Genomic DNA, 24,737 nt, shown 5'->3' with positions numbered 1-24,737 from the left:
AATTTGTTAAGGTATTTTTTGTAGTTCAATATATGGTCAATTTTTGTGATAGTTCAATGGCTATTTCAAAATAAAGTATATTCATTTATTAGGGTGCAGTGAAATTAATGTCCATCCGAGCTACCATTTGGATTATGTTATTTACATCATTTATTTTGTTATTTTTTGTTCTCTCAGACTAAAAAAAATAAATTACCTATTATTAATGTGTACACATTTGTTTCTTCTTATATATCCTATAATTTCTGCTTTCTGAATGTTGCTACTGTTTTGCTTGGAATGTATATATTCATATCTGTTTTCTTCATTGTGAATTGTAATCTTTACAATGATAAAATGACTTTCTTTTTATACTTCTTGGCCAAAATTCAGCATTGCCTAATAAAAGGATTACAATCCATGTTTTTGTGAACTTTATCCTATCCTTTAATTTTTCCTTTCTTTGATTTTTTTAATACTTTTAAATCACAAGTATATCTTGATGATAGCATAGAATGGTTTTGCTTTGTGGGTCACTTTAAAGATTTTTTCCTGTTTAATGGATGAGTGAGTTAAGTCACATATAAATAGGAGGTACATCTCTTCCTACGTATCAAGACACAGCCGTTAGTCTTGGTTTTGTCAAATTATTTCATGTCTTTTTTTCTGTTTGTACATGTTTTAAAACTTTAAGTGTGTTTTCTGTGCTTTTTAAATGATAGTTCTAGTATTAGGAATTTTTTCCCCCTAGTGGTTACCTTTATACTTATATCTTCGTATGATACCCATCTTCCTTTTTTTTTTAAAGCAATGATTTTTGTTTCCCTTAATTGAATAACAATTTTGTTAGCTTTATTCTTTTCCTTTCTTTCCTCCCTCTCTTTACTAAATAGTTGTAGCCAAATGACATTATTTTATTGTCCTTTATAATTTAACTTTAATTTTGCTTAGATTTTTACTAATTAACTTTCAACTTTGACTCCTGTCTATGACACACAAGGTGCAATTCATGAGTTTATTCTACTTTTTGTGTTTTCTACTCTTATCATTCATTTATTTGTATATAATATTTCTATATTCTTAGACCATGTTAACAGTTGCATTCCATTTGTTTTCATCTTAAATCTGCAATTAAATGTCTTCATGCTCACTGCCAATCCTTTTGCTGAAATTTTTCCTATCTGTTGGTTTCAGTTTGTCCTCAAGTTGTTTCTTCAAGAAAGGCTCGTATTAATAAGAGCTGAGTTTTTGTATATTGTCTGTAGCCTTATTCTTGAAGGACTGGCTAGATGTAAAATTGCTGACTCATTCTTTTCTTGAGCATCTTGTAGGTGTTTTTACAGTGCCTTCTGGCATTGAATGTTCAGTAGAAAAGTATGATGCCAGCTTGATTTTATTTTTCTTAGAAGGGTCCTGCTTTTATTGTCTGCTGGCTGAAAGTATTTTTTCCAAATACCAAATAATTTAGAAATTATTTTATTAAATTCTAGTAAAATTATTTTACTAGATTTTTTCTTAGTTGGTCATTTTGGATCAGTTTAATGTCTATTATTTTATTTTTAAAAATTTCAATCCTATGTGCTCCTTACTATGCCTTTTGTGATATGTATTTTACCATATGTTTATTGCATTTTAGTCTTCATTTTTTACTTAATTAATTATATTTTAGAGACACAATCTCTGTCATCCAGGCTGGAGTGCAGTGGTGCAGTCATGGCTCACTGTAACCTTGAACTCCTAGGCTCAAGTGATCCTCCTGCCTCAACCTCCCGAGTAGCTAAGACTACAGGTGCCACCATGCCCAGCTAATTTTTTTTATTTTTTGCAGAAATGGGGTCTCACCGTGTTGTCTAGGTTGGTCTCAAACTCCTGGTCTCAAGTGATCCTCCTGCGTTAGCCTCCCAAATTGCTGGGATTACAGGCTTGAGCCACAGGACCCACCTGGACAGAAATTTTTAAATATTTTTTTTAGAGGCAGAGTGTCACTGTATTATCCAGGCTGATGTAAAATGGCACAATCATAGTTCACTGCAGCCTCAAATTCCTGGGATCAAATGATCCTCCCACTTCTGCCTCCTGAGTAGCTGTGATTATAGGTGTGTGCCATTGTACCCAGACATTTTTAAATTTTTAAAAATCTTTTTTCTTCTATTTCTTTCCTGAGTTCTGCCATGCTTGTTTCACCAACTCCTGTTGACTGGCTATCTCTTCTTTGAGTTCCTAAATTTCTTCTCTGAAATCTTTCTTCATAACTCATTAAGAATTTTTGAATTCATGTTAAAAAGTAGGGTTATATTTTCATCTACTTTGTGATAGTATTGTCTGTTAAGTTGTCTTTGTCAGAGATATTATACTGCACTCATACATTTTTTTCTGTGGTATTTTTGTATGGATACTTATCACTTTTTTGGTGCTTATATTTGAATGAGATGAGTTTCCCAAATCATCTGTAAGAGACTTTAGAGATATGGGAGGAACACTGGGAACACCTTAGGAGCAAGACAGTTTTCCAGGTTTCTGTGCTCAAGGCCTCTGTCTTGTTATTCTGATGGATTCTTTCTTCAAATTATAGTCACATTGCCTTTGCTTCTCAATAACTTAAGTGGTTTAAGTAGTGTGAACTACCAGCCGTGAGTTCCCCTAGTTCCTTACTAGTTTCTGCTACAGCCCCTCCCATTTAAATTGCCTGCCTCAAATGTTAACAATTAAAGAATTTGTGAAAGGTATTCAGGAGTTCTTTGTACTATTCTTACAACTTTCTGTAAGTTTGAAGTTATTTCAAAATAAGAAATTACAGAAGAAAGGAGCATACTTTGCTTTTAGAAGGGTAATCCTTTCGTCACTTATATATGACCCTCCACTCATTCTCATGACATTTTCTACACCTTTCTCTATCTCCTTCTGAGATTCTCCTATTCAATCTCAGTTCAGAACATTGTAGTTTCCACTTAGGATAGGAACCTTTCTTGCTGGGAGCGAAATTTGCTATTCCCCCACTGGGTTCCTTTATACTTCTTGTCATTCTCCCATGCTCAAATGTGGCTTCTTGCACAGGTTCTGCTAGTCCCAAATACTTTGGGCTATGGTAACTTATAATTTGGCATTTTCAGGTTTTTATTATCTCCCAGTTTCACTAAAGATGTATAGAGTTTGTTTGTTTTTTGTTTTTTTAGCATTCTTTTTGTTGCTCTGTACAGGTTCTAGGAAAAAGATGGGAAAATTTGGAACTCAGTTGCTATTATGTTTCTATTGGAACTTGAAGTCCAGCTTTGGAAATTATTAAGAAATAATTTCTAAATAACTCATTGTTCAAAGAAATCACAAAGGGAATTTAAAGTATTTTGAACTTAAGGGTAATGAATATAGTACATATCAGAACTGGTATGATCAATTAAATCAATGCTTAGAGAGAATTTTAAACTTCTAATGCCTATTACAAAAGAAAAAAAGCATCATCTCAACAAGTTAGGGAAAAAAACAGAATTAAATGCAAAGAGAATAGAAAGAAATGAGTTAAAAACAGAATTCAGTGAAATAAATAAAAAACAAACTTATCTCTATCCTTTAGGTAGGGAGACTTCAAAGGTTTTTAAGAAGGATAGTGACATGATCATATTTGTTTTCCAGAAAGAGACCTCTGGCAGCAGTGTGGAGAATAGATAGAGGAGAAAAAACTAAACTGAGAAGCCAGTTAGGAGGCTTTTCAATCACTAGTTCAGGTAAGAGATGGTGATGGTCTAATGTGGGATGGAGAGGAAGGATTAAGCTGAAAAAATAGGTTTAAGAACCATATCCAGAAAAAGAAAACCTTGGGTATAGTTACTGGTACATGGAACTGATTGAAAACTAATAGACCAGAAGCTTTTCTAGGTTTTCAAAGGAATTGTTTTTGCAAATAAACTACAGACCTGGTATATCAGTCAGGGTTCAATTAGAAAAGCAAAACCAGTAGGAGGTAGAGATTTGGGTTTACGCAGCTATAGGGGCTGGCTAGGCCAGTCTGAAATCTTTTGAAAAGGCTGTCAGGAAGTGTAGGCTAGAAATTTCGGGCATGAACTGAAGCTGTTGTGTATAGGTGAAATTTCTCTCTTTCAGAGAAGCCTCAGCCTCGCTTTTAAGACCCTTCAACTAGTTGAATCAGGTCCATCTATGTTATCTAGGATAATCTCCATTACTTAAAGTCAACTGATAATGGACTTTACATCTGCAAAATACCTTCACAGCAACACCTAGATTAGTGTTTGATTGAATAAATGACAACTAATAGCGTAGCCAAGTTGACACATTAAAAAATAAAAACAAACCAACCACACCTAATCTGAAATTTTCTGTGATTATGCAAGCCTTGAAACAACTTTCAGGTGCAATGACTCTGCTATATTATAAACTGGCTTTCAAGAAGGGCATACTCTCCAACATACATTCAGAATAGTGACCCTGGGGTTTCTATCAGGTATGAATACTGATGCAGTCAACTGAATATGGAGGTAAATCTGTTATTGCTGTTTAGTTGGCAGTATAAATGACACCATGTCTAAATGTTAACATGTTCAGTATGAGGATTCTATGGAACGTATGGATAGAAATGTCTAGTATGCAGTTAGAAATTTAGGTCTGAATATCTAAAAGTGAGAATATTGGCACTTTTCAGTACATAAATTTATATTTGAAACTACAGAAGGAAAAAAATTATTTAGGAATAAATAGTATTTAGATTGAAACAGGAAAGAGGATAAAGCCATAGGGATACTAGCATTTAAGGAAGGAAGAAGAACCAGCGAGCAAGAAATGATTATCATAGGCAATATAAGAGCCAAAAATGGTTCAAAGAAGCAAGAGAGAAACATACCCAAATAGTAGATGATTTCATAGTTAAATAATGAGAGCTTTTTCAATAAAATCTAGAGCAAGACAAGGATATCAGTACTATGATTTTTAGTTACTATTGTGTTTGCTAATTTCTGTTCTTCTTACAGGTTTCAGTCTACATGTTACTTCCTTGAGAAGCAGTGTTTGACACCCTTCTCCCCCCATCCAGCTACTCCCCAAGTTTGAGTTAGGTATTTCTCTTACATATTCCCACAGCACAGTGTATTTCCCCTATAATAGCATGCATCACCCTGAATTATAAGTGTTTATTGTTCTGTGTCTCCTATTAGAATGAAAGCTCCATGAAGCTAGGGATTGTCCATCTCATTCACCAGTGTACCCTCCATGCCTAGCACAACTCTTAGTCATGTTAAATGAAGAATGAATAAATAAATCCAAGAGCATAGAGGAGAGGCATTCAAATAACCCTGGAAAGTCAGAGAATTATTTGTAGGAGTAAGTAATGTTTTTAGCTGAGCTTTAACAAATATAATGAGATGAAGAGTTTGGATTGAAAATAAGGTACACAGGAATAAAAGATTTCTTTCTTTCTTTTCTTTTTTTTTTTTTTTGTTAATTTTAAAGAGATTTATTCTGAGCCAAATTTGAGGACCATGACCCGGAGCCATGCCCAAGAAGCCTTGAGCAAGTGGACTCAGGAATAAAAGATTTCTGAGAGGTCTCTAAAATAATTATAAAATTGTATTGAAAATTTAGACAAATGAAATATATTAGGCTTATTGAGAATACTCAATTTATATAAGATGTCAGTTCTTTCAAAATTTTAATTAAAATTCAAATAGAGCTTATCATGAAACTTGGTAAGTCAATATTAAGGTTTATATAGAAGAATAAATGACCAAGAAAAGCCAATACAATTTTAAAGAAAAACAAAGAGGGAAGAATTGCCCTACTTACTACAAAACTGTGATAATTATACCATACTGCTTTAAGTGTAAGGACAGGTAATTAATGAAGCAGAAAGTCAGTCTAGAAGCAAGGCACATGTGTGTATTTATGGAAACTTTGTAAATGTCTGAGGTGGTGTTTCAAATAAATGGGGAAAAAGTAGAATATTTAGTAAATTGTGTTTATAGAAATGTTAGCCATTTGAAACAATAATTAAACCCATCTCACATCATGCACAAAATTTATTTCTAGGTGGACTATAATCCTAAATGTGAAAAGCAAATCTTTGAAATTCTTGTAGGAACAAAATAAGAGAATATCTCTTAACACTGTACAAAATATGAAATATAAAGCATAAAGGAAAATAGTGATAGTCTGGGTGTGGTGGCTCACACCTGTAATCCTAGCACTCTGGGAGGCTGAGGCGGGAGGATAGCTTGAGCTCAGGAGTTCCAGACCAGCCTAAGCAAGAGCGAGACCCTGTCTCTACTGAAAGTAGAAATAGCCGGGTGTGGTGGTGACCCCTGTAGTCCCAGCTGCTCGGGAGACTGAGGCAGGAGGATTGCTTGAGCCCAGGAGTTTGAGGTTGCTGTGAGCTAGGCTGACGCCACAGCACACACCTGGGCAACAAAGTGAGACTCTGTCTCAAAACAAAAAGGGAAAATACTGATAAACTGGACTACATCAAAATTTAAAATGTGTGTAGTCCAAAAGACACCATAAAAAGTTGAAATACTAGGAGAAAATTTGTTATAACTGAGAGCTTTACAAAATACAAGGACAGATGGATAGAAAAATAGGCAGTTCTCATAAACACATGAAAAGATCTCAAATTCATTAATAATCAGGAAATCACAGATGAAATCAGTGTTACCATCAGATTTATAAAGTTAAAAAGTCATGTGATATACCAAATGTTGATAAGGGTAAACTAAAAGAAACTCTCAACACAGTTTGTAGAGTGTGATTTGGTATAACTTTTGGAGAATAGTTTCATCTGGAAAAGATGAAGTTGCACATATCATAAAACCCATGTTGATAATATCTTGCATATATGCCTGAAACATATATAATAGTAGAAAATTGGAAATTGCCTAAGTTCCTATCAATAGTGGAATGAATAAATAGTACATAAACTGTATATAAACTGTATTTTGGGGGTAGTACGTAACAGTTAAATTAAGGAACCAGATCTATATGTATCAACATAGGTTATTAAAACAATGTTGAAGGGGGCAGTAAATAGCAAAAGGATATGTTATCATTTATATACATTTAAAACATAACAGTATATACTGGGTACGTATAGTAAAGTTCTAAAAACATAGACGGGACGAATACACACCAATTTCAGTATTACGGTTACTTTTAGGAAGAAAGAGGGAAGAGCAATGGAATAGGCTGGCCGGGAAAGGGAGAAGAGATAGACCAAAAAGACTGAATGTTTCAAGAAAAATCTAAGAGTATGTTTATGTGAACAAAATATAATTTGTGCCATTATGAAGCAAAAAAATAATTGATTTTTTTTTAAAAAAAGATCCGTGGTATCTTAATGAGATGAAAATAAAGGCTAACATTTTAAATGGGTTTATTTTTTTCCCCAGCTTTATTTAGGTATAATTAACAAATAAAAATTGTATATGTTTAAGGTATACAATGTGATTTTTTTATAATACTTATACTTTGTGAAATGATTACCATAGTCAAGCTAATTAACTTATCCAACACCTCACATAGTTACATTTGTGTGTGTGTGATGAGAACGTTAGATCTACTCTCAGCAAATTTCAAGTATATAATAATTATTAATTGTAGTCACCATGCTGTACATTAGGTCTCCAGAACTTACTCATCTTATAACTGAAAGTTTGTACCCTTTGACCAACATTTCCCATTTCCCCCACCCTCAGCCCTTGGTAACTACCATTGTACCTTCTGTCTCTGTGAGTTCAACTTTTTCAGATGCTACATGTGAGATCATGCAGTATTTGTTTTTCTGTGTCTGGCTTATTTCACTTAACATGTCCTTCAGGTTCATCCATGTTGTCAAAATGACAGGACATCCTTCTGTTTAAAGGCTGAATAGTATTCCATTATATACCTATGTCTGTATAGATACAGTTATATGTATCTCACATTTTCTTTATCCATTCATCTGTTGATGGTCACTTAGGTTGTTTCCATATCTTGGCCATTGTGAGTAATGCTGCAATGAACATGGGAGTGCAGTATCTCTTTGAGATAGTGATTTTGTTTCATTGGATGTATACCTAGAAGTGAGATTGCCTGATTATATATGGTAGTTCTATTTTTAATTTTTTGAAGAACCTCCATATTATTTTCCATTAAGACTGTACCAAGAATTTATTTATTTATTGCCAGTAAAATGTAATGCTGCTGTGAAAAATAGGAGAAATATTGCACTGACCACCTTACTCGTTTACATTTCCTTTTTGGTTTCTGTGTGATTTTGATTTTGCAACCCTTGCACTTGGTATACTGCACTGAACAAAACAGCCTTTATTGAACTTGCAATCAGCTGGAGAAGACTGGTATTGAGCAATATAATAGGTACTCCAAAGGAGAATAAAATAGGGATCCATTCTAGTCTCAATGGTCAAGGAGCATTTCCTTGAGGAGGGAACAGGTGGGAACTAGGTGAGATTGGTGGTGGAAATAAACACGGAAAAGTACTCTAAGGAAGGAAACAATTTAGTTCTGTCTAATTGTGTGACTTGTCTTGACTATGATTGTATTGTTGGTATTTAATATCATAACTCTCAACTGTGTAATTAAACTTACTGTATTTTACCAATCTAAGTGAAAATTTTTTTTTCACATTTTAGTATCTCTGAAATTGGAAGATAAGTTTGTCACAGATTAATTGGCACGTTTCTTTTTAAAGGATACATAAAATATTATTGCACGTTACCATCAATGACATCTTAGATTTGATGAAGTGCAGAATATTTAAGTTAGCCTGCTTTGAGGCCAAACCCATTTGCAACTTGCATTTTAGTATTGTAATTCATACATTTTAAGTGTATCACAGTGAATCCAATGTTTGTTTTATCTCCCTTAAGATGTTATTTACCACTTATTATGTACTAGATGGAATGCTAAGTATTTTACATGAATTAATATAAATTCCACCTCAGTTGTATGAGTTATGTGATACTCTCCACTGAAGTTTAGAGAGAGAGAGTCACTTGCCCAAGGTCATGTAGTTTATATTTAAATGATAAAAGTCAACTCTTCTGGCTCCAATGCTTATGCTTTTAACAATCACAGCTCTATTATACTGTATCCCTTAAGAAGCAAGATTCCTTCCAATAAAAATATGGGGTCAGGCACAGTGTCTCATGCCTGTAATCCCGGCATTTAGGGAGGCTGAAGCAGGCGAGGATAGCTTGAGGCCAGGAGTTCAAGACTAGCCTGGGAAACATAGCGAGACCTTGTCTTTACTAAAAAAAATGTTAAAGATTAGCTGGGGGTGTGGGATGTGCCTATAGTCCCTGTTACACGGGAGGCTGAAGTGGGAAGATTGCTTGAGTTTAGCTCAGGTGTTGGAGGTCAAGGCTACAGTGAGCAATGATCATGCCACTGCATTCCAGCCTGGGCAACCGAGCAAGACCTTGTCTCAAAAAAGAAAAGAAATATTATGATAGTCAAGAAAAAAGAAAAGAAAAAAATTTTTTAAAGAAAAAAAAAAAGCAGGCCGGGCGCGGTGGCTCACGCCTGTAATCCTAGCACTCTGGGAGGCTGAGGCGGGTGGATCGCTCGAGGTCAGGAGTTCGAGACCAGCCTGAGCAAGAGTGAGACCCCGTCTCTACTAAAAATAGAAAGAAATTATCTGGACAACTAAAAATATATACAGAAAAAATTAGCCAGGCATGGTGGCGCATGCCTGTAGTCCCAGCTACTCGGGAGGCTGAGGCAGTAAGATCGCTTAAGTCTAGGAGTCTGAGGTTGCTGTGAGCTAGGTTGATGCCACAGCACTCACTCTAGCCCGGGCAACAGAGCGAGACTCTGTCTCAAAAAAAAAAAAAGCAGCAAGATTTCTGGCAGGCAAATCTTAGATCTTAGACATGTTAGTTTAAAATTATTATTTTTAAAATTTACTTTCTTGTTCTTTTCAATAAAAAGTCTCTATTAAACATTCACTATCCATTTTGCTTTTAGTAAAAAGTAGTCAGAATATGTAAATGGTTATATAATTTAGAAATTTTATTTTTGCATCACAAGACTCAAAAGTTCATATTGAATATGCTTCCTTTGTAAGGAAAATGGATTTCTAGTAAGTAATTTATTAATCATAATATTAGTGTTGCTTGCTTCTTATGCCTGTCTTGAGTTCAGATATAATATTTCTAAGATTAAGAAATAATTTGGGCCAGGTGCGGTGGCTCACGCCCGTAATCCTAGCCCTCTGGGAGGCCGAGGCGGGTGGATCGCTCGAGGTCAGGAGTTCGAGACCAGCCTGAGCAAGACCCTGTCTCTACTAAAAATAGAAAGAAATTATCTGGCCAACTAAAATATATATATAGAAAAAAATTAGCCGGGCATAGTGGCAAATGCCTGTAGTCCCAGCTACTCAGGAGGCTGAGGCAGTAGGATCGCTTAAGCCCAGGAGTTTGAGGTTGCTGTGAGCTAGGCTGACGCCACGGCACTCACTCTAGCCCGGGCAACAAAGTGAGACTGAGACTCTGTCTCAAAAAAAAAAAAAAGAAAGAAAGAAATAATTTGATTTTTTTTCAATTTTTTAATAATTTTTTGTTTTTTTTAGAGACAGGGTCTGGCTATGTTGCCCAGGCTGATCTCGAACTCCCAGCCTCACACAGTCTCCTGCCTCAGCCTCCCAGAGTACTAGGCTTACAGGTGTGAGCCACAGCACATGGCCCAATAATTTGTTTTTATGTATTCAAATTAGTCCTTTTATAAATAGATAAAAGCAGAACATTTCTTTGGGGTGGAATGAGAGTTATCAGCTGATTCAGGCAGCTGGAAAGGAACTTTATCAACATGTGGTTAAGCAAGGCTAACTAAAGATGTCTGGGTCAGGTTTACCTAAGCAGTCTGTCCTCACATTAGAAAAACAGTGTAATGGCAGCAGGAATCTTAGTGACAGACTTCATCAAATCTGTTTCTTGATTTACACTGTTTTCAGTCTGGTTGAGTATGCCCTTTATATTTGGTGCACAGCTGTCCTTTTGAGATCACACTTCACTGTCTCCCTGGGGAATTCCTTTTGTCTTTCTGCTATAATGATCTCTTGTTTTCCTTTTCTTCCTCTCTTTTTAATTTTCAGAAGTTTCATGAAAAAAGGATATGTGAGAAGCAAATTTTTTGACAGCTTACATATTTTAAAATATGTTTTATCAACGAATGATAATTTAGATGAGTTTTTGTATTGAAAAATTTTTTTCTTCAGAAATTTGAAAGCGTTGCTCCATTTTTAAAATAGCTGTATTGAGGTTTAATTTACATACCATAAAATTCACCCATTTTATTTCCTAAATGTTATTTTTTATAGCACACTATTTTCGTTTCACAGATGCTATGGCCTCTCTTAGGTCTATGACCATAATTTATTTTGGAGTTCTTAGTATACATACTTAAGCTTCCCCAGAACTCCTTTTTGTTTGTTTTGATCTCTGTCTTTCATTTTGGAGGCTTTCCTCAGATACCTAGTATCTTTTTTTTTTTTTTTTGAGACAGAGTCTCACTTTGTTGCCCAGGCTAGAGTGAGTGCTGTGGCGTCAGCCTAGCTCACAGCAACCTCAAACTCCTGGGCTTAAGCGATCCTACTGCCTCAGCCTCCCGAGTAGCTGGGACTACAGGCATGCGCCACCATGCCCGGCTAATTTTTTCTTTATATATTTTTAGTTGTCTAGATAATTTTTATTTCTATTTTTAGTAGAGACGGGGTCTCACTCTTGCTCAGGCTGGTCTCGAACTCCTGACCTCGAGCGATCCACCCGCCTCAGCCTCCCAGAGTGCTAGGATTACAGGCGTGAGCCACCGCGCCCGGCCAGATACCTAGTATCTTGATTATCTATTCATGATTCAGTGAGAGTCTAAAAACACTGATTGGAAGCTCTGAATGTGTGGATGGGGTTTGTTGACTGTGGGCTTTATCATAGGGTGTTATCAGTGGGCTGAGGTTAGGGAATCTACAGTGTTAGGATCCTTAGATCTCTTCTCTTGGCTGGTCAAGTTACCCAAAGGTGAGTCTTCCAAACTCCTGCCTGAAGGATAACAGCCTGGTTGACGGCATTCTGAAAGCCAAGTTGAGGATTCTGGCTGGGGGAATTTCTACATTCAGCATTTAATATGTTTACAGTCATTTAATCCCTTGCTTTTGGTACAGTCCTGTGCCTGCAATTGTGCCTGCCATCTTACTTCCAGAGAGCCTTTGGTTTATCTCCTCCAGAGAATAAACCTCCAGATTTATACAAGGATAAAGAAGGAGCAACTGTTCATGAAGGTGATGCTAAACAGAGGATCTAGGAATCTACCTACTTCCCAAACTGCTTTCCTTTTTATTTTTCTGCACCACTCCCATGCTTTTATCACCAGTTTCAGAGGTACCTCATACTGCTACTTCTTGTGCCTTTTGAGGACTCAGTAGTGTAAATGCTGTTGGGTCTTAACCTTTCTCAACACAGCTAGCTTGTGATTTCATTTTCTTGGGTCTGTTATGTCATATGTCAGTTACAACTTGCCCACTTGCTTTTTGTCTTTCAAAATGATGAATTTCCTATTCTGTTCTCCCTCCCTTCTAGGTTTATATCTTTTTTCATTTTTTATTTTTAAATTCATGATTATAGTGGAGTTTGGGGAAGGAATGAAATGAGATGCTTATGGTTAATCTGCCATCTTAACCCAGAATCTATTCTTAAAGGGCAGGGGCTTTGTCTAGTGGATTCCAACTCATAAAGGAATCTGGTACTTAGTAAATGTTGGAATGGATGAAGTCTTATTTTACATATGTATTATCTGTCACTGCATATCAAATTGTCTCAAAATGTAGTGACTCACAACAACAGTAAACACTATCTCACATAGTTCCTGAGTCAGGAATTCAGAAGTGGCTTAGATGGTTGGCTCTGGTTCAGAGCCTCTCATGAGGCTGCGTTCATCTCAAGGCCTTTTAGAGGCAAGGGGACCCACTTCCAGGATGAGTTATTCAGTCGGTAACAGCTTAGTTCCTTGCCATGTGGACCTCTCTAGAAGGCTGGGTGAATGACCCCACAGCATTGTTCTGGCTTCCTCCAGAGCAAGTAATCCATGAGAGAGCAAGGCAGAAGCTGTAATAACATTAAGACCTAGTGCTGAAAGTTACATTCTACCATTTTCATAATATCCTATTGTTACACAGATTAGTTATGTTTAGCAGGGGAGAGGACTCCACAAAGCTATGATCCCTTAAGTCAAGTCTCACTGGGGACAATCTTGCAGGCTGGCTACCACAGTTTCCATCTTAATGTAGAAAAAGAAGAGCAAATTAAACCCAAAGTAATTAGAAGGTAAGAAGTAATAGTGATCAGAGCAATGTTAATTAAATAGAAAAGAAATAGTACAGAACATCAGTGAACCAACTGTTGATTCTTTAAAAAAAAAAAAATAGCAAGACTAATCAAGAAAAATAGAAAAAACAGATTACCAGTGTAAGGAATGAAAGAGTTGGAATCACTAAAGATCCTTGAGAAGTGAAAGGTTAATAAGGGAATGTTATGAACAACCTTATGCTAATTAACTTGCTAACATAGATGAAACAAATTCCTTGACAGGCATAATTTACCAAAATTGACTCAAGAAAGCTGAATAGCGTTGTATCAAAGAAATCAAATTTATAATCCCTTCTCACTAAGAAAACTCCAGTCCCAAATTATTTCACTGGTGAATTTTCTGAAACATTGAAGGAAAATATATCTTTCACAAATTCTTTCAGAAAATAGAAGAGGAAGAGAGGCTTCCCAATTTATTTTTTGAGGTGAGTATAGCTGGTATACCTGACAAAGACCATATAATCTTCTTATCAGACAAGATAATCATTCGATACATTTTAACATTCTTTTGATAAAAATGTACAACTAGCAATAAAAGGAAAGTTCTTCAACTGATAAAAGCATCTAGCAAAGCATACAGGCATCATCACACTCATCGTGAAAAGATTGAATGCATTTAAGGTAGGCTATGCTACCCATGATGTTCAGTAGGTTAGGTGTATTAAATGCATTTCTACCTATATTTTCAACTTATGTTGTGTTTATTGGGATGGAAGATCTGTATTCTCTTGCCATGTGACCCACCAATTCTACTCTGTATCCCCCCAAAATGAAAATATATGTCCATATAAAGATTTGTGCATGTATGTTTCCATGTTCATAATAACTAGAAACTGGAAATGATCCAGATGGCCAAAAAGAGGTGAATAGAGAAACATGATCTGTTCATTTCAATGGAATACTACCCAGTAATTAAAACAGTATACCAATTCATACAACAATATGGATGAACGTCGAGATGTGCAAAAGAAGCCAAGCACAAAATGGCCTTATGGTATAATTCTATTTATATGAAATTCTGGAACCAGTTAATCTATTGTGAAAGGAATCATATAAGTGATTGCTTGGGTCAGATGTGGAAAGAACTGATTACAAAGGGGCAGGAAAGTACTTTCTGGAATGCTAGAAATGTTCTGTCTTAATTTTGGTGATAATAGTATAGATGGGTATATTCAAATCATTGAACTTTATACATAAATGTATTTTATTATATGTAAGTTATATTTCAAAATTGTCTTTTAAATTTTATTTTTACTTATTTGTTTTGTTTTTTTTTAGAGATGGGATCTTGCTCTGTCACCCAGGCTGGAGTGCAGTGGCATGACCGTAGCTTACTGCAGCCTCCAACTCCTGGACTTAAGCGATCCTCCTGCCTCAGCCTCCTGAGTAGCTAGGACTACAGGTGTGTGCCACCACACCCAGCTAATTTTTTAAAAAAATTTTTTGTAGAGACAAGGTGGTGGGGTGGGGCAGGTCTCACTATGTTGCGCAGGCTGGTCTCAAACTCCTGGGTTCGAGCAGTCCTCCTCACTTAGCCTCGCAAAGTACTGGGATTATAGACCTGAGCCACTGTGCCCAGCCTGCTTTTATTTCTTTTTCTTGCCTAAATTTTCTGGCTGGGACTTCCAGTACTATGTTGAATAAAAGTGAGAAGAGTGAACATCCTTGCTTTGTTTTTTATCTTAGAGGAAAAGCTTTCAGTTTTTTAACACTGAGTTTGATGTTAACTGTGGGCTTTCAATAGATGGCCCTTTATTATGTTGATGTATTATGTGCTTGGCCGTAATAGAATTTTTAAATGTAAAAAGAGGGAAAGAAAATAATAAAATACATAAAACAAATAAGATATTATAAAAAATTAACAGGAGAATTTGAAATAAATTCTAAAAATATAGACTGAGACTGGTGTGGTGGCTCATGCCTGTAATCCTAGCACTTTGGGAGGCTGAGACGGGAGGATCTCTTGAGACCAGGAGTTTGAGACCAGCCTGAGCAACATAGCAAAACCCTGCCTCTACAAAAGGTACGAAAAATTAGCTGGTGTGGTGGTGCACACCTATAGTCCCTAGCTACTTGGGAGGCTGAGGAGGATAGCTTGAGCCCAGGATTTTGAGGCTGCAGTGAGTTGTAATCATGTCCCTGTACTCCAGGCAGGGTGACAGAGCAAGACCCTGTCTCTATTTAAAAAAGGGAGAGAGAGAGAGAAAAAAAAGAGTTCCATAGAGCTCCTACCAGTTTCTAGGCACAAGTAGGTACCTTGTATTCAGTCTTTACCCCAATGCCATGAGAAGTACATATTTTTCGAATTTTACAGATGAATAAATAGAAGCTCAGAGAAGTCATAACTAGTTATTGTTGGGCTAGGATTAAAATCTAAATCTATTTGATTTCCAAGCCTGTTCTTTTTTTCATTATTCTAACAGTGTTATCCATGAAAACAAGAAAATAAACCTGGTTAAAAAAAATAAACATGCAATAGGCCGAGCGCGGTGGCTCACGCCTGTAATCCTAGCCCTCTGGGAGGCCGAGGCGGGTGGATCGCTCGAGGTCAGGAGTTCGAGACCAGCCTGAGCAAGAGTGAGACCCCCCGTCTCTACTAAAAATAGAAAGAAATTATCTGGACAACTAAAAATATATATAGAAAAAATTAGCCGGGCATGGTGGCGCATGCCTGTAGTCCCAGCTACTCGGGAGGCTGAGGCAGTAGGATCACTTAAACCCAGGAGTTTGAGGTTGTTGTGAGCTAGGCTGACGCCATGGCACTCACTCTAGCCAGGGCAACAAAGTGAGACTGTCTCAAAAAAATAAATAAATAAATAAACATGCAATAATAATAAGTAAAAAAGGATTAATTTCTAACAGAAATAAAAATTTTTATAATCATTTATAAATCTAATAAAAGATACGTGAGTTTTAGAGTATAGTATAAAACCTTAATGAAATTTAAATGACCTTAATAAATTCAGATATATACTATGTTCATTAATTGAAAGATTGTCCTACTGGTATTTGGGATATTTGATAAATTTCTTTTCCCTAGTTAGATTTATCTAGATACTGGCAATCTTAGTAGTTAATAATATCTCATTTCTCTCCAAACTCCTCTCAAGTAATGTCCATACTTTATTTCTCAGTTTTATTTATCTTAATTCTAGTGCCTAACCATTCATTTTAATGGTATGAATATACTATAATTTATCCATTCTGTTGATTGTTTTCATTCTTTTTACTCTAACAATGATACAGTAAGCATTTTTATTCATGTCTCCTTTTGCAGATGTGGAATTTCTGTAGAGTATATATTCCAGTATAGTGGAATTACCAGGTCAAAAATTATGCACATTTTCCAATTTATTGTATGTTACCATTTGCTCTCCTAAGTGATTGTATCAGTTTATATTCCTACAGTCTGAGAGCTTTCATTCTTCTACTAGCTTATTGTGTTTGTATTACCAGTCTTGAATTTTTTTCTAATTTTGATTAGTATAAAACGGTAGATTGATGCTGTTTTCATGTAAATTTCCTTAATTATAAATAAGATAGTGAAATTTTATGGTTTTTGTCATTTAAATTTTCTGTGAAATGTCCACTTATGTCCTTTGCCACTTTTTATTGTTTTATTTTGATTTTTAGGAACTGTTTACATATTCTATACATTAATCATTTGTTATACATATTGCACATATCCTCTACAAATCTATAGCTATATTTTTTTTAAGTTTTGTTCATGGTGTCTTGTTTTCTTAAAATTATATGGTTTATAGTTTTTGTATTGTGTTTAAGAAATCCTTCCTTACCTCTAAGATCATAAAGATATTCTATTATACATTTTCCAATAATTTTTTCTTTTCATATTTAATTCTCTGAATATGAATTTGTTTGTGTATAATTGTATGAGGTAGGCTTTCAAGTCTATTCTTGTCTATGTATCTATCCCCACAGCCTCTTGATTTGAATAGGAGTATAACAAATCTTGATGAGTGTTAGAGCAGATTTTATTCTTAAGAATATTTGTAGCTATTCTTGTTTCATTGCTCTTTCAGCTTCTTAAGTTCCATGGGGAGAAGGGGTTATATCCTGTTGGTGTTTTAACTGAAATTGATTTGATTTTGCAGATTAATTTGGGGGATAATTTACATGAATAGGGTATATTACTCCATTTATTTGATCTTCTGTAATATCTTTCAATAATAGAGATAGCTGTTACTTCTGTAGGTCTTAGACATCTGTCATTTAGATTTCATCCTAAGTGCCTTATTCTTTTTCTTGTGATTATAAGTGGTATCTTTTTTAAATTACATTTTTAGTTAGTTGCTAGTGCTTAAAAAATAATTTATTTTGATATGTTGATCTTAAGTCTAGCAACATTGCTGAACTGTTATTAATTCTGTAATTTGTCCCTAGATTTTATTCAATTTGCTGTATACATAGTCAATATTGTGAAGAGTAATAATTTTGTTTCTCCCTTTCTAAGCTTTTCACCTTTTATTTCTCTCAGTTTGCTTTATTGTGCTAGCTAGTACTTTCTATAAAATGAAGTTGAATTTACCATAGAATTTTGGTAGATAACTTTTCTCAGATTAAGTAAATTCCCTTCTAGTCCTGGTATAATAAGAGGATTTGCTACAGTGCTAAATTTGGTCAAATATTAAGGATTCAACCAAGGGGCAGGGAAGCAGATCTTTGGTCATTGAAATTGCCTCCTAATTCAAAACTATATTTGCTGGCTTCATCCTATCCTTTATAAGAGCTTTTTATTACTAAATTTTATTTTTACCTTAAATGCCCACCTTCATGTAGAGAAGATGGTAAACAATAAAATGATTAGGAGTGTAGTGGGATAAACAATTAAGGAAAAATAGTAGAAGAGAGTTACATAGGAAAAATAATTCTAAGTGTTTCTAGTGTTTCTAGAATAAAACTAAAAACTAAAATAAAACCAAAAATAAAACTAAATGTTTCTTTAGTAGTTATGACTCTGTGATGTATGAAACATTAGTTGTAAATGCTATTATTACAGTAATCCAATGAAGAAAATTTACCTGTAGGATTAATGGCAAAATAAGCATGTTATTTAACATATATTTATTTTACTTTATCTACTTTTTAAAAATTAACACAGACCAATATGTATTTAAGAACTTAATATGAACATATAACTTAAATTTGGAATATATCCTGCCAGCCTTCTTTTATGCACAATAATATTCTCACATTTTTCAATAGAATAATATATACATTTTTAAAAGTACTATGGATTTGAATAAGATACTCAGAATACTGTTATAATCTTACTAGTTTCTCTTTTTTTAAAATTAGTTAGAAAGTGAAAGTGTTTATTTGTATGGAAGTTTAGCAATGAGTATTGATTCCTCTTGAGTCTTTCTCACAGAACTACTCCTGGATGTGCACAAAAAAAAATGCTCTATATATGTGTGTGTGCTCATTGGAATATTGTTCATAATAGTAAAAAAAAACCTGAAACAACATAACTATCCATTAGGGACTGGGATATCCTCCAGCTATGAAAAAGAATGATATAGTTTCATATTAGTACCTATAGATCTATCTCTAAGATAGATCTGTATGAGAAAAAAAATCAAGGCCTAGAATAATGTTCTCATGTTTTTACTATTTGTGTTGTTTTTTATGAAGAGGGGAAGGTGGCTGAGCACGGTGGCTCACACCTGTAATCCTAGCACTCTGGGAGGCCGAGGCAGGCAGATTGTTTGAGCTCAGGAGTTCAAGACCAGCCTGAGCAAGAGCGAGACCCCGTCTCTACTAAAAAATAGAAAGAAATTATATGGACAGCTAAAAATATATACAGAAAAATTGGCCGGGCATGGTGGCGCATGCCTGTAGTCCCAGCTACTCAGGAGGCTGAGGCAGGAGGATTGCTCGAGCCCAGGAGTTTGAGGTTGCTGTGAGCTAGGCTGATGCCATGGCACTCTAGCCCAGGCAACAGAGTGAGACTCTGTCTCAAAAAAAAAAAAAAAAAAAGAAAGAAAAAAAGGGGAAAGGAATACATATTCACTTAATTATCATGCACTCATACTGTGAAATAATGTTCAGCCATTAAAGACTGCACTGACATGAAAAGATCTCTCAGGTAATATATTGTTAATTATTAAAATAATGATAAAACAAGTCATAGAACATTTATTATCTGATCTAATCTAAAAAGGTCTCTACATTTTTATCTATGTATGTACATATTAAAAGGAGAGGATGTATACATACCTGACTACTAACAGTGGTTACCTTCTAGAGATACTTGGAGGCAGGGAGGTTCAGACAGGAAAAGGTCTTTTCTCTGTATATTTTTGCATGTTTGAGTTTTTTATGATGAAACTTCATTCACGTACTATTTCTGTAATAAAGCAAGGAAAAAGCAATATGTGCTCACTACAAAAAAAATGAAGTTTTAAAGATGAAAAAATTTAAAAAGAAAATTAAAAATACCCACAATAGCCTTGCCACCCACATGTATCCTGAAATAACTACTGTTAAAGCCTTGATAAATATCCTTCCAGAGATGAGGGACATTTTATTGAGGACGTTTAATCCTAAACCAAGGACAGCAAGCGAGAACACCACATAAAAAGTTTATGCTTAGCTCAACAGACAGTGTGCATGTTTTTTTGAGTAGAAAAATAGCATGATAGCATGTAGCTTCTTGTCTAATCATTTTACTTTTCATTATATAGCCATAATAGGTATCAGTAAGTATGTGTTTAAGAAATAAGTGATGGTGATCTACTTTGACTAACCATTGGTGAAGCTCTTCTAGTTCCAAAACCCAAGATTAAGAAATCATGTTGGTTGACTGTTTAAAAACCACCAACTGTAGCTCAATAATATTGGACAGATACTCCTTAATATTACCACCTGTGCTTGAATCAGCACCAACATTTATTACCACTGTCTTCTCAAATCTTTATAAGACAGAGAAGGCTCTCACTAAAACAGTCTGGGGTGGCATAGAAAGCCTTGTTTAAGAAACGATACCTAATTTTCTCATCTGGCAAGGGACCCTGGTCTTATTGGTACCCTGCAAGCCTTGTCTCACTCTGTACACGTAGTAGAGAATGGACTGATTCGGTTACCTGTGATGAAAGAGATAGTTTATAAAAACTGTAGTATTTGGCCTTTCTGTTCTTGTGCCTCAGAGGTCAAATTGAAACTGCTTAATTTTGGAAATGTTTACATATATGTGTGTGCATAAATGTGCATAAGGGATCATGTATAAAAATGTGCACATTAATTATAATTATCATGGAGTCTAAGATGAAGTTATTATCATAGAGCCTCAGATGTAAGTTTCTGAATTTTTTAGGGAAACATTAATTTGTATTATTTGTATTTTTCTTCTTAGTTTCTGCCACTGCCTTCTACAAAGCACAACCTGTAATTCAGTTCATGTGTGAAGTTCTTGACATTCATAATATTGATGAGCAACCAAGACCTCTGACTGATTCTCATCGGGTAAAATTCACCAAAGAGATAAAAGGTGAATTAATTATCATTTAGAAAAACTTAACTATAAAATGCATGGATATAAAAATATCTTATTGAAATTTTTTTATAATTAAAATCTATTCATGTAACATCACCAGTAAAAATATAGAACAATTATAAAATGTTACTGTAACATCTTATTTAGGCAGTGTTTGAATGAAAGAAATATGCCAAGGAATGGAATAAGTACTGATATCAGCTAATTTTTTGTTAATACTTTCCATTATTAGCTGAAGGGATAAAAGTGTCACATGGGAAAATGCTTCAATAATTACGGTTGAAAGTAGGAAGCTCATTCCAAAAATATTTGTTACTTTAGAACTAGAACCATTCTTACATAGATATGTGTGTATATATATCTAAATATATGTAAATATTTGTTACTTTAGAACTAGAACCATTCATTATATATATTCTAATATAATGACTTCCTTGTTTTTCTGAAATGATAATAGGTTAATTTATTCCTTTGTAAGTTTATGAATATGGGGCTAGTCTGTTTCATGTGTTCTGGAGTTGTAATATAGTTATTTAGTGTACATTTTAGAGTTGACTGTTGATCTTGTCTATTTTACTTAGTAGCTAAAATTTGCACAGTGGTATTACATCACATGTACATTTAACTCACATAAATTCATCTCTACATGGTCTCCCAAAAAGAAAAATTAACTTTAATAGTGTTCTAAATTTTTTTTTTTTTTTTTTTTTTTAGACAGAGTCTCACTCTGTCGCCCAGGTTAGAGTGCCATGGCATCAGCCTAGCTCACAGCAACCTCAAACTCCTGGGCTCAAGCGATCCTCCTGCCTCAGCCTCCTGAGCTGGGAACTACAGGCATGCACCCGACTAATTTTTCTGGTTTTTGTAGAGATGAGGTCTCACTATGTTGCTCAGGCTGGTCTCTAACTCCTAAACTCAAGTGACCCTCCTGCCTCAGCCTCCCAGAGTGCTAGGATTACAGGCATGAGCCACCATGCCTGGCCTAAAATCTATATTTTATATTTATTTACTCTTTATATATGCACATTTCTCTATACATTTAAATATACATGCACAGTTTTATGTTCAAACCCCCATATACATACTTTATCAGCAATTTAAGGGATTTTTAAAGAGTAATTTTGATTATGTACAATTCTTGCCTTGTTCATGACTGTAGAACCTAATCCTCATGTAAGATGTGATTCCACTGTATTTAGTTTATTACTTAGACATTAAGAGTAATTACAGGCTGGGCGCGGTGGCTCACGCCTGTAATCCTAGCACTCTGGGAGGCCGAGGCGGGGCGGATTGTTTGAGCTCAGGAGTTGGAGACCAGCCTGAGCAAGAGCGAGACCCTGTCTCTACTAAAAATAGAAAGGAATTATATGGACAGCTAAAATATATATAGAAAAATTAGCCGGGCATGGTGGCGCATGCCTGTAGTCCTAGCTACTTGGGAGGCTGAGGCAGAAGGATCGCTTGAGCCCAGGAGTTTGAGGTTGCTGTGAGCTAGGCTGACGCCATGGCACTCTAGCCTGGGCAACAGAGTGAGACTCTGTCTCAAAAAAAAGAGTAATTACAGCTGGGTGCAATGGCTCATGCCTGTAATCCTAGCACTCTGGGAGGCCAAGGCGGAAGGATTGCTTGAGCTCAGGAGTTGGAGACCAGCCTAAGCAAGAGTGAGACTCTGTCTGTACTAAAACACAAAAATTAGCTAGGCATCATGGTGCATTCCTACAGTCCCAGCTACTCCGGAAGCTAAAGCAAGAGGATTGCTTGAGCGGAAGAGTTTGAGGTTGCAGTGAGCTACGGTGATGCCACTGCACTCTACCCAGGGCAACAGAGCAAGACTCGCCCCCCCCCCCCCAAAAGTAATCAGATACTCTCTAATAAGAATGAGTAGTATGAATTCTATTTATATTAACTATTAGATCATAAATGGCTAGAAATAATTGTTTTTATTTTAGGATTTTACCTATTTGTTGAAGATAATTTTCATCTTATGGTTTGAATGAAATGTTCACGTTTGTTCACTGAATCTTTCAGTTCCCCGAATCAATTTGAGTAGCTAAATACATCCTGCTTGCTCCAGTTACAGTTCATTCTTTGCCATTTAGTGACCAGGGGGGAGAAAGTCATTGTAATAAAACAATAAAAGGAGAATCCTTTCTGCTTTGAAAGTAAGCATCCATTTATCTCAAGTTATTTAAGTGCCAAAATAAGAAACTGTTAAATATAACTATTTTTCAACCATACCATTGTCCTTTCATAAACTGTATTAACTGCACAGCTAGCATTGTCAGGAGATTAGTGCATTACCTACCATTAATATGTGGTCATCTAAATGCCATGGTTTCCAGTGGAGTTGCTGCTTAGTTACCACCTCTGATATCATGAAGTCACTTAAACATTATTTTGCGGTAACTATGCAATCAACTCATATCACCACTCTATCACAGAAAATACGAGATGTACAGAACAAGGATTCAACTGCTGCCCGAAGAGCATGGACTCGATCTTAACTTCAACTGCTCAGGGGCCCAAAGAAATGACTGAAAAAATGACTAAAAAGCATTATAAAGTTGATGTTATAGTGAAGGTAAAGCCAAGTTTATAGGTTAAATATTTATTAAAGCCAAAATTTTTTTTTGGTTGGATGGAGGGTTTGGGGAGGATCCTGGGCAGAGAATTATCTAGTCCACTTTTAAAAATTTTAACTTTTTGCTAGCTCTCCTATATTTTCGTCTAATTCTTAGATACTTATGATCCTGGTTTTGGAGTAGAAAAATCTGGGTTGGACCTAATTGGCAAACTGATGATTTTTTTCTCCATTCCAAGTAAAGAAGGCTTTTTAAAAAAGAAGGCTTTTAAAGTACATCATGTATTCCTACCATAGTAACTCAAAAGAATCAGAATTTTGTGTTCTGTGTTACATATTTGGGTTTAATTTTTAGCTGGCATGATGATAGCTGTTAAATATTGATACAAAGTATGCTATAATGATAGGTTTTCTTAGTGTATTCATTTTATTGCAGTTGGACTTTTCCCTAAATATTTACTAATGACCTTGAGGTGGTTTCTTTGTTCAATAATTCATGGTACTTAAACAGCAGAAATATTGGGGAAAATGTATGGTAAAAGTAATACATATATATGTAATATATATATAATTACCAATTTATTTTTTATAAAAGTTTATTTTTTAGGCTTATAGAACCTTATTAATATTTTTTTAATTCAAGGGGAAGATTTGAGAACAAATTGACAAGTCATACAAATAACAGAAATTTGTTTTAGACTTTTCCATTGTGTTTTTCCCATAAACATATTTTTACATCTTGCTACTTCATGTTGTTATTTCCTTCTTATAAGGCCTTCCCTTGATAGTACTTTATTTTCTAGTCTCCTTTATAAAAGCATAATAAATTCTCTAATTGATCTGAAATTTTCATTTTGTAAAGGTAGTTGTAATGAAAAACTACTACTAATTCAATAAGGAGTGCTTCTCAAGAAAAACAAACCTATACCAATCCAATACAGGGATACTGTGTCCATTTAACATCTTAATTTGTACTGATATATTAGAGGAAAATACTGTGAGTGAACTTTGTATTTGGTACTAATGTTCTTATGTAATAACACTTAGCAATTAGATAAGAAAATAAATTTTATCATAGCAGGGTTTCTCAACCTTGGCACAATTGACATTTTGGGCTGGATAATTCTTTTTTGGGATATGGGATGGCGCTGTTTTGTGTATTGCAGCATATTTCAGAATATCCCTGGCATCTACCAGTAGATGCCAATAGCATTGCCCAGTTGTGGCAATCAAAAATGGCTCCAGGCTGGGTGCAGTGGCTCACGCCTATAATCTTAGCACTTTGGAAAGCCGAGGTGGGAGGATTGCTTGA

General features: G+C 35.2%; 1 protein-coding gene across 1 annotated transcript in view; it reads left to right on the top strand.

Moving 5' to 3' along the window:
* Positions 1 to 24,737, top strand: part of LOC123635776 (protein argonaute-3) — a 95,113-nt gene that overhangs the window by 32,147 nt on the left and 38,229 nt on the right. Inside the window, exon 7 of the mRNA XM_045548277.1 lies at positions 20,704 to 20,838. Within this exon, the coding sequence (XP_045404233.1) occupies positions 20,704 to 20,838 (135 nt within the window). The remainder of the gene's footprint in view (positions 1 to 20,703; positions 20,839 to 24,737) is intronic.

This window comes from Lemur catta, chromosome 3, assembly GCF_020740605.2.
Source record: "Lemur catta isolate mLemCat1 chromosome 3, mLemCat1.pri, whole genome shotgun sequence".
Classification (NCBI taxonomy): domain Eukaryota; kingdom Metazoa; phylum Chordata; class Mammalia; order Primates; family Lemuridae; genus Lemur; species Lemur catta.
Note: the sequence above shows the minus strand (reverse complement) of the source record. Positions and strands in the feature narration are given on the sequence as shown.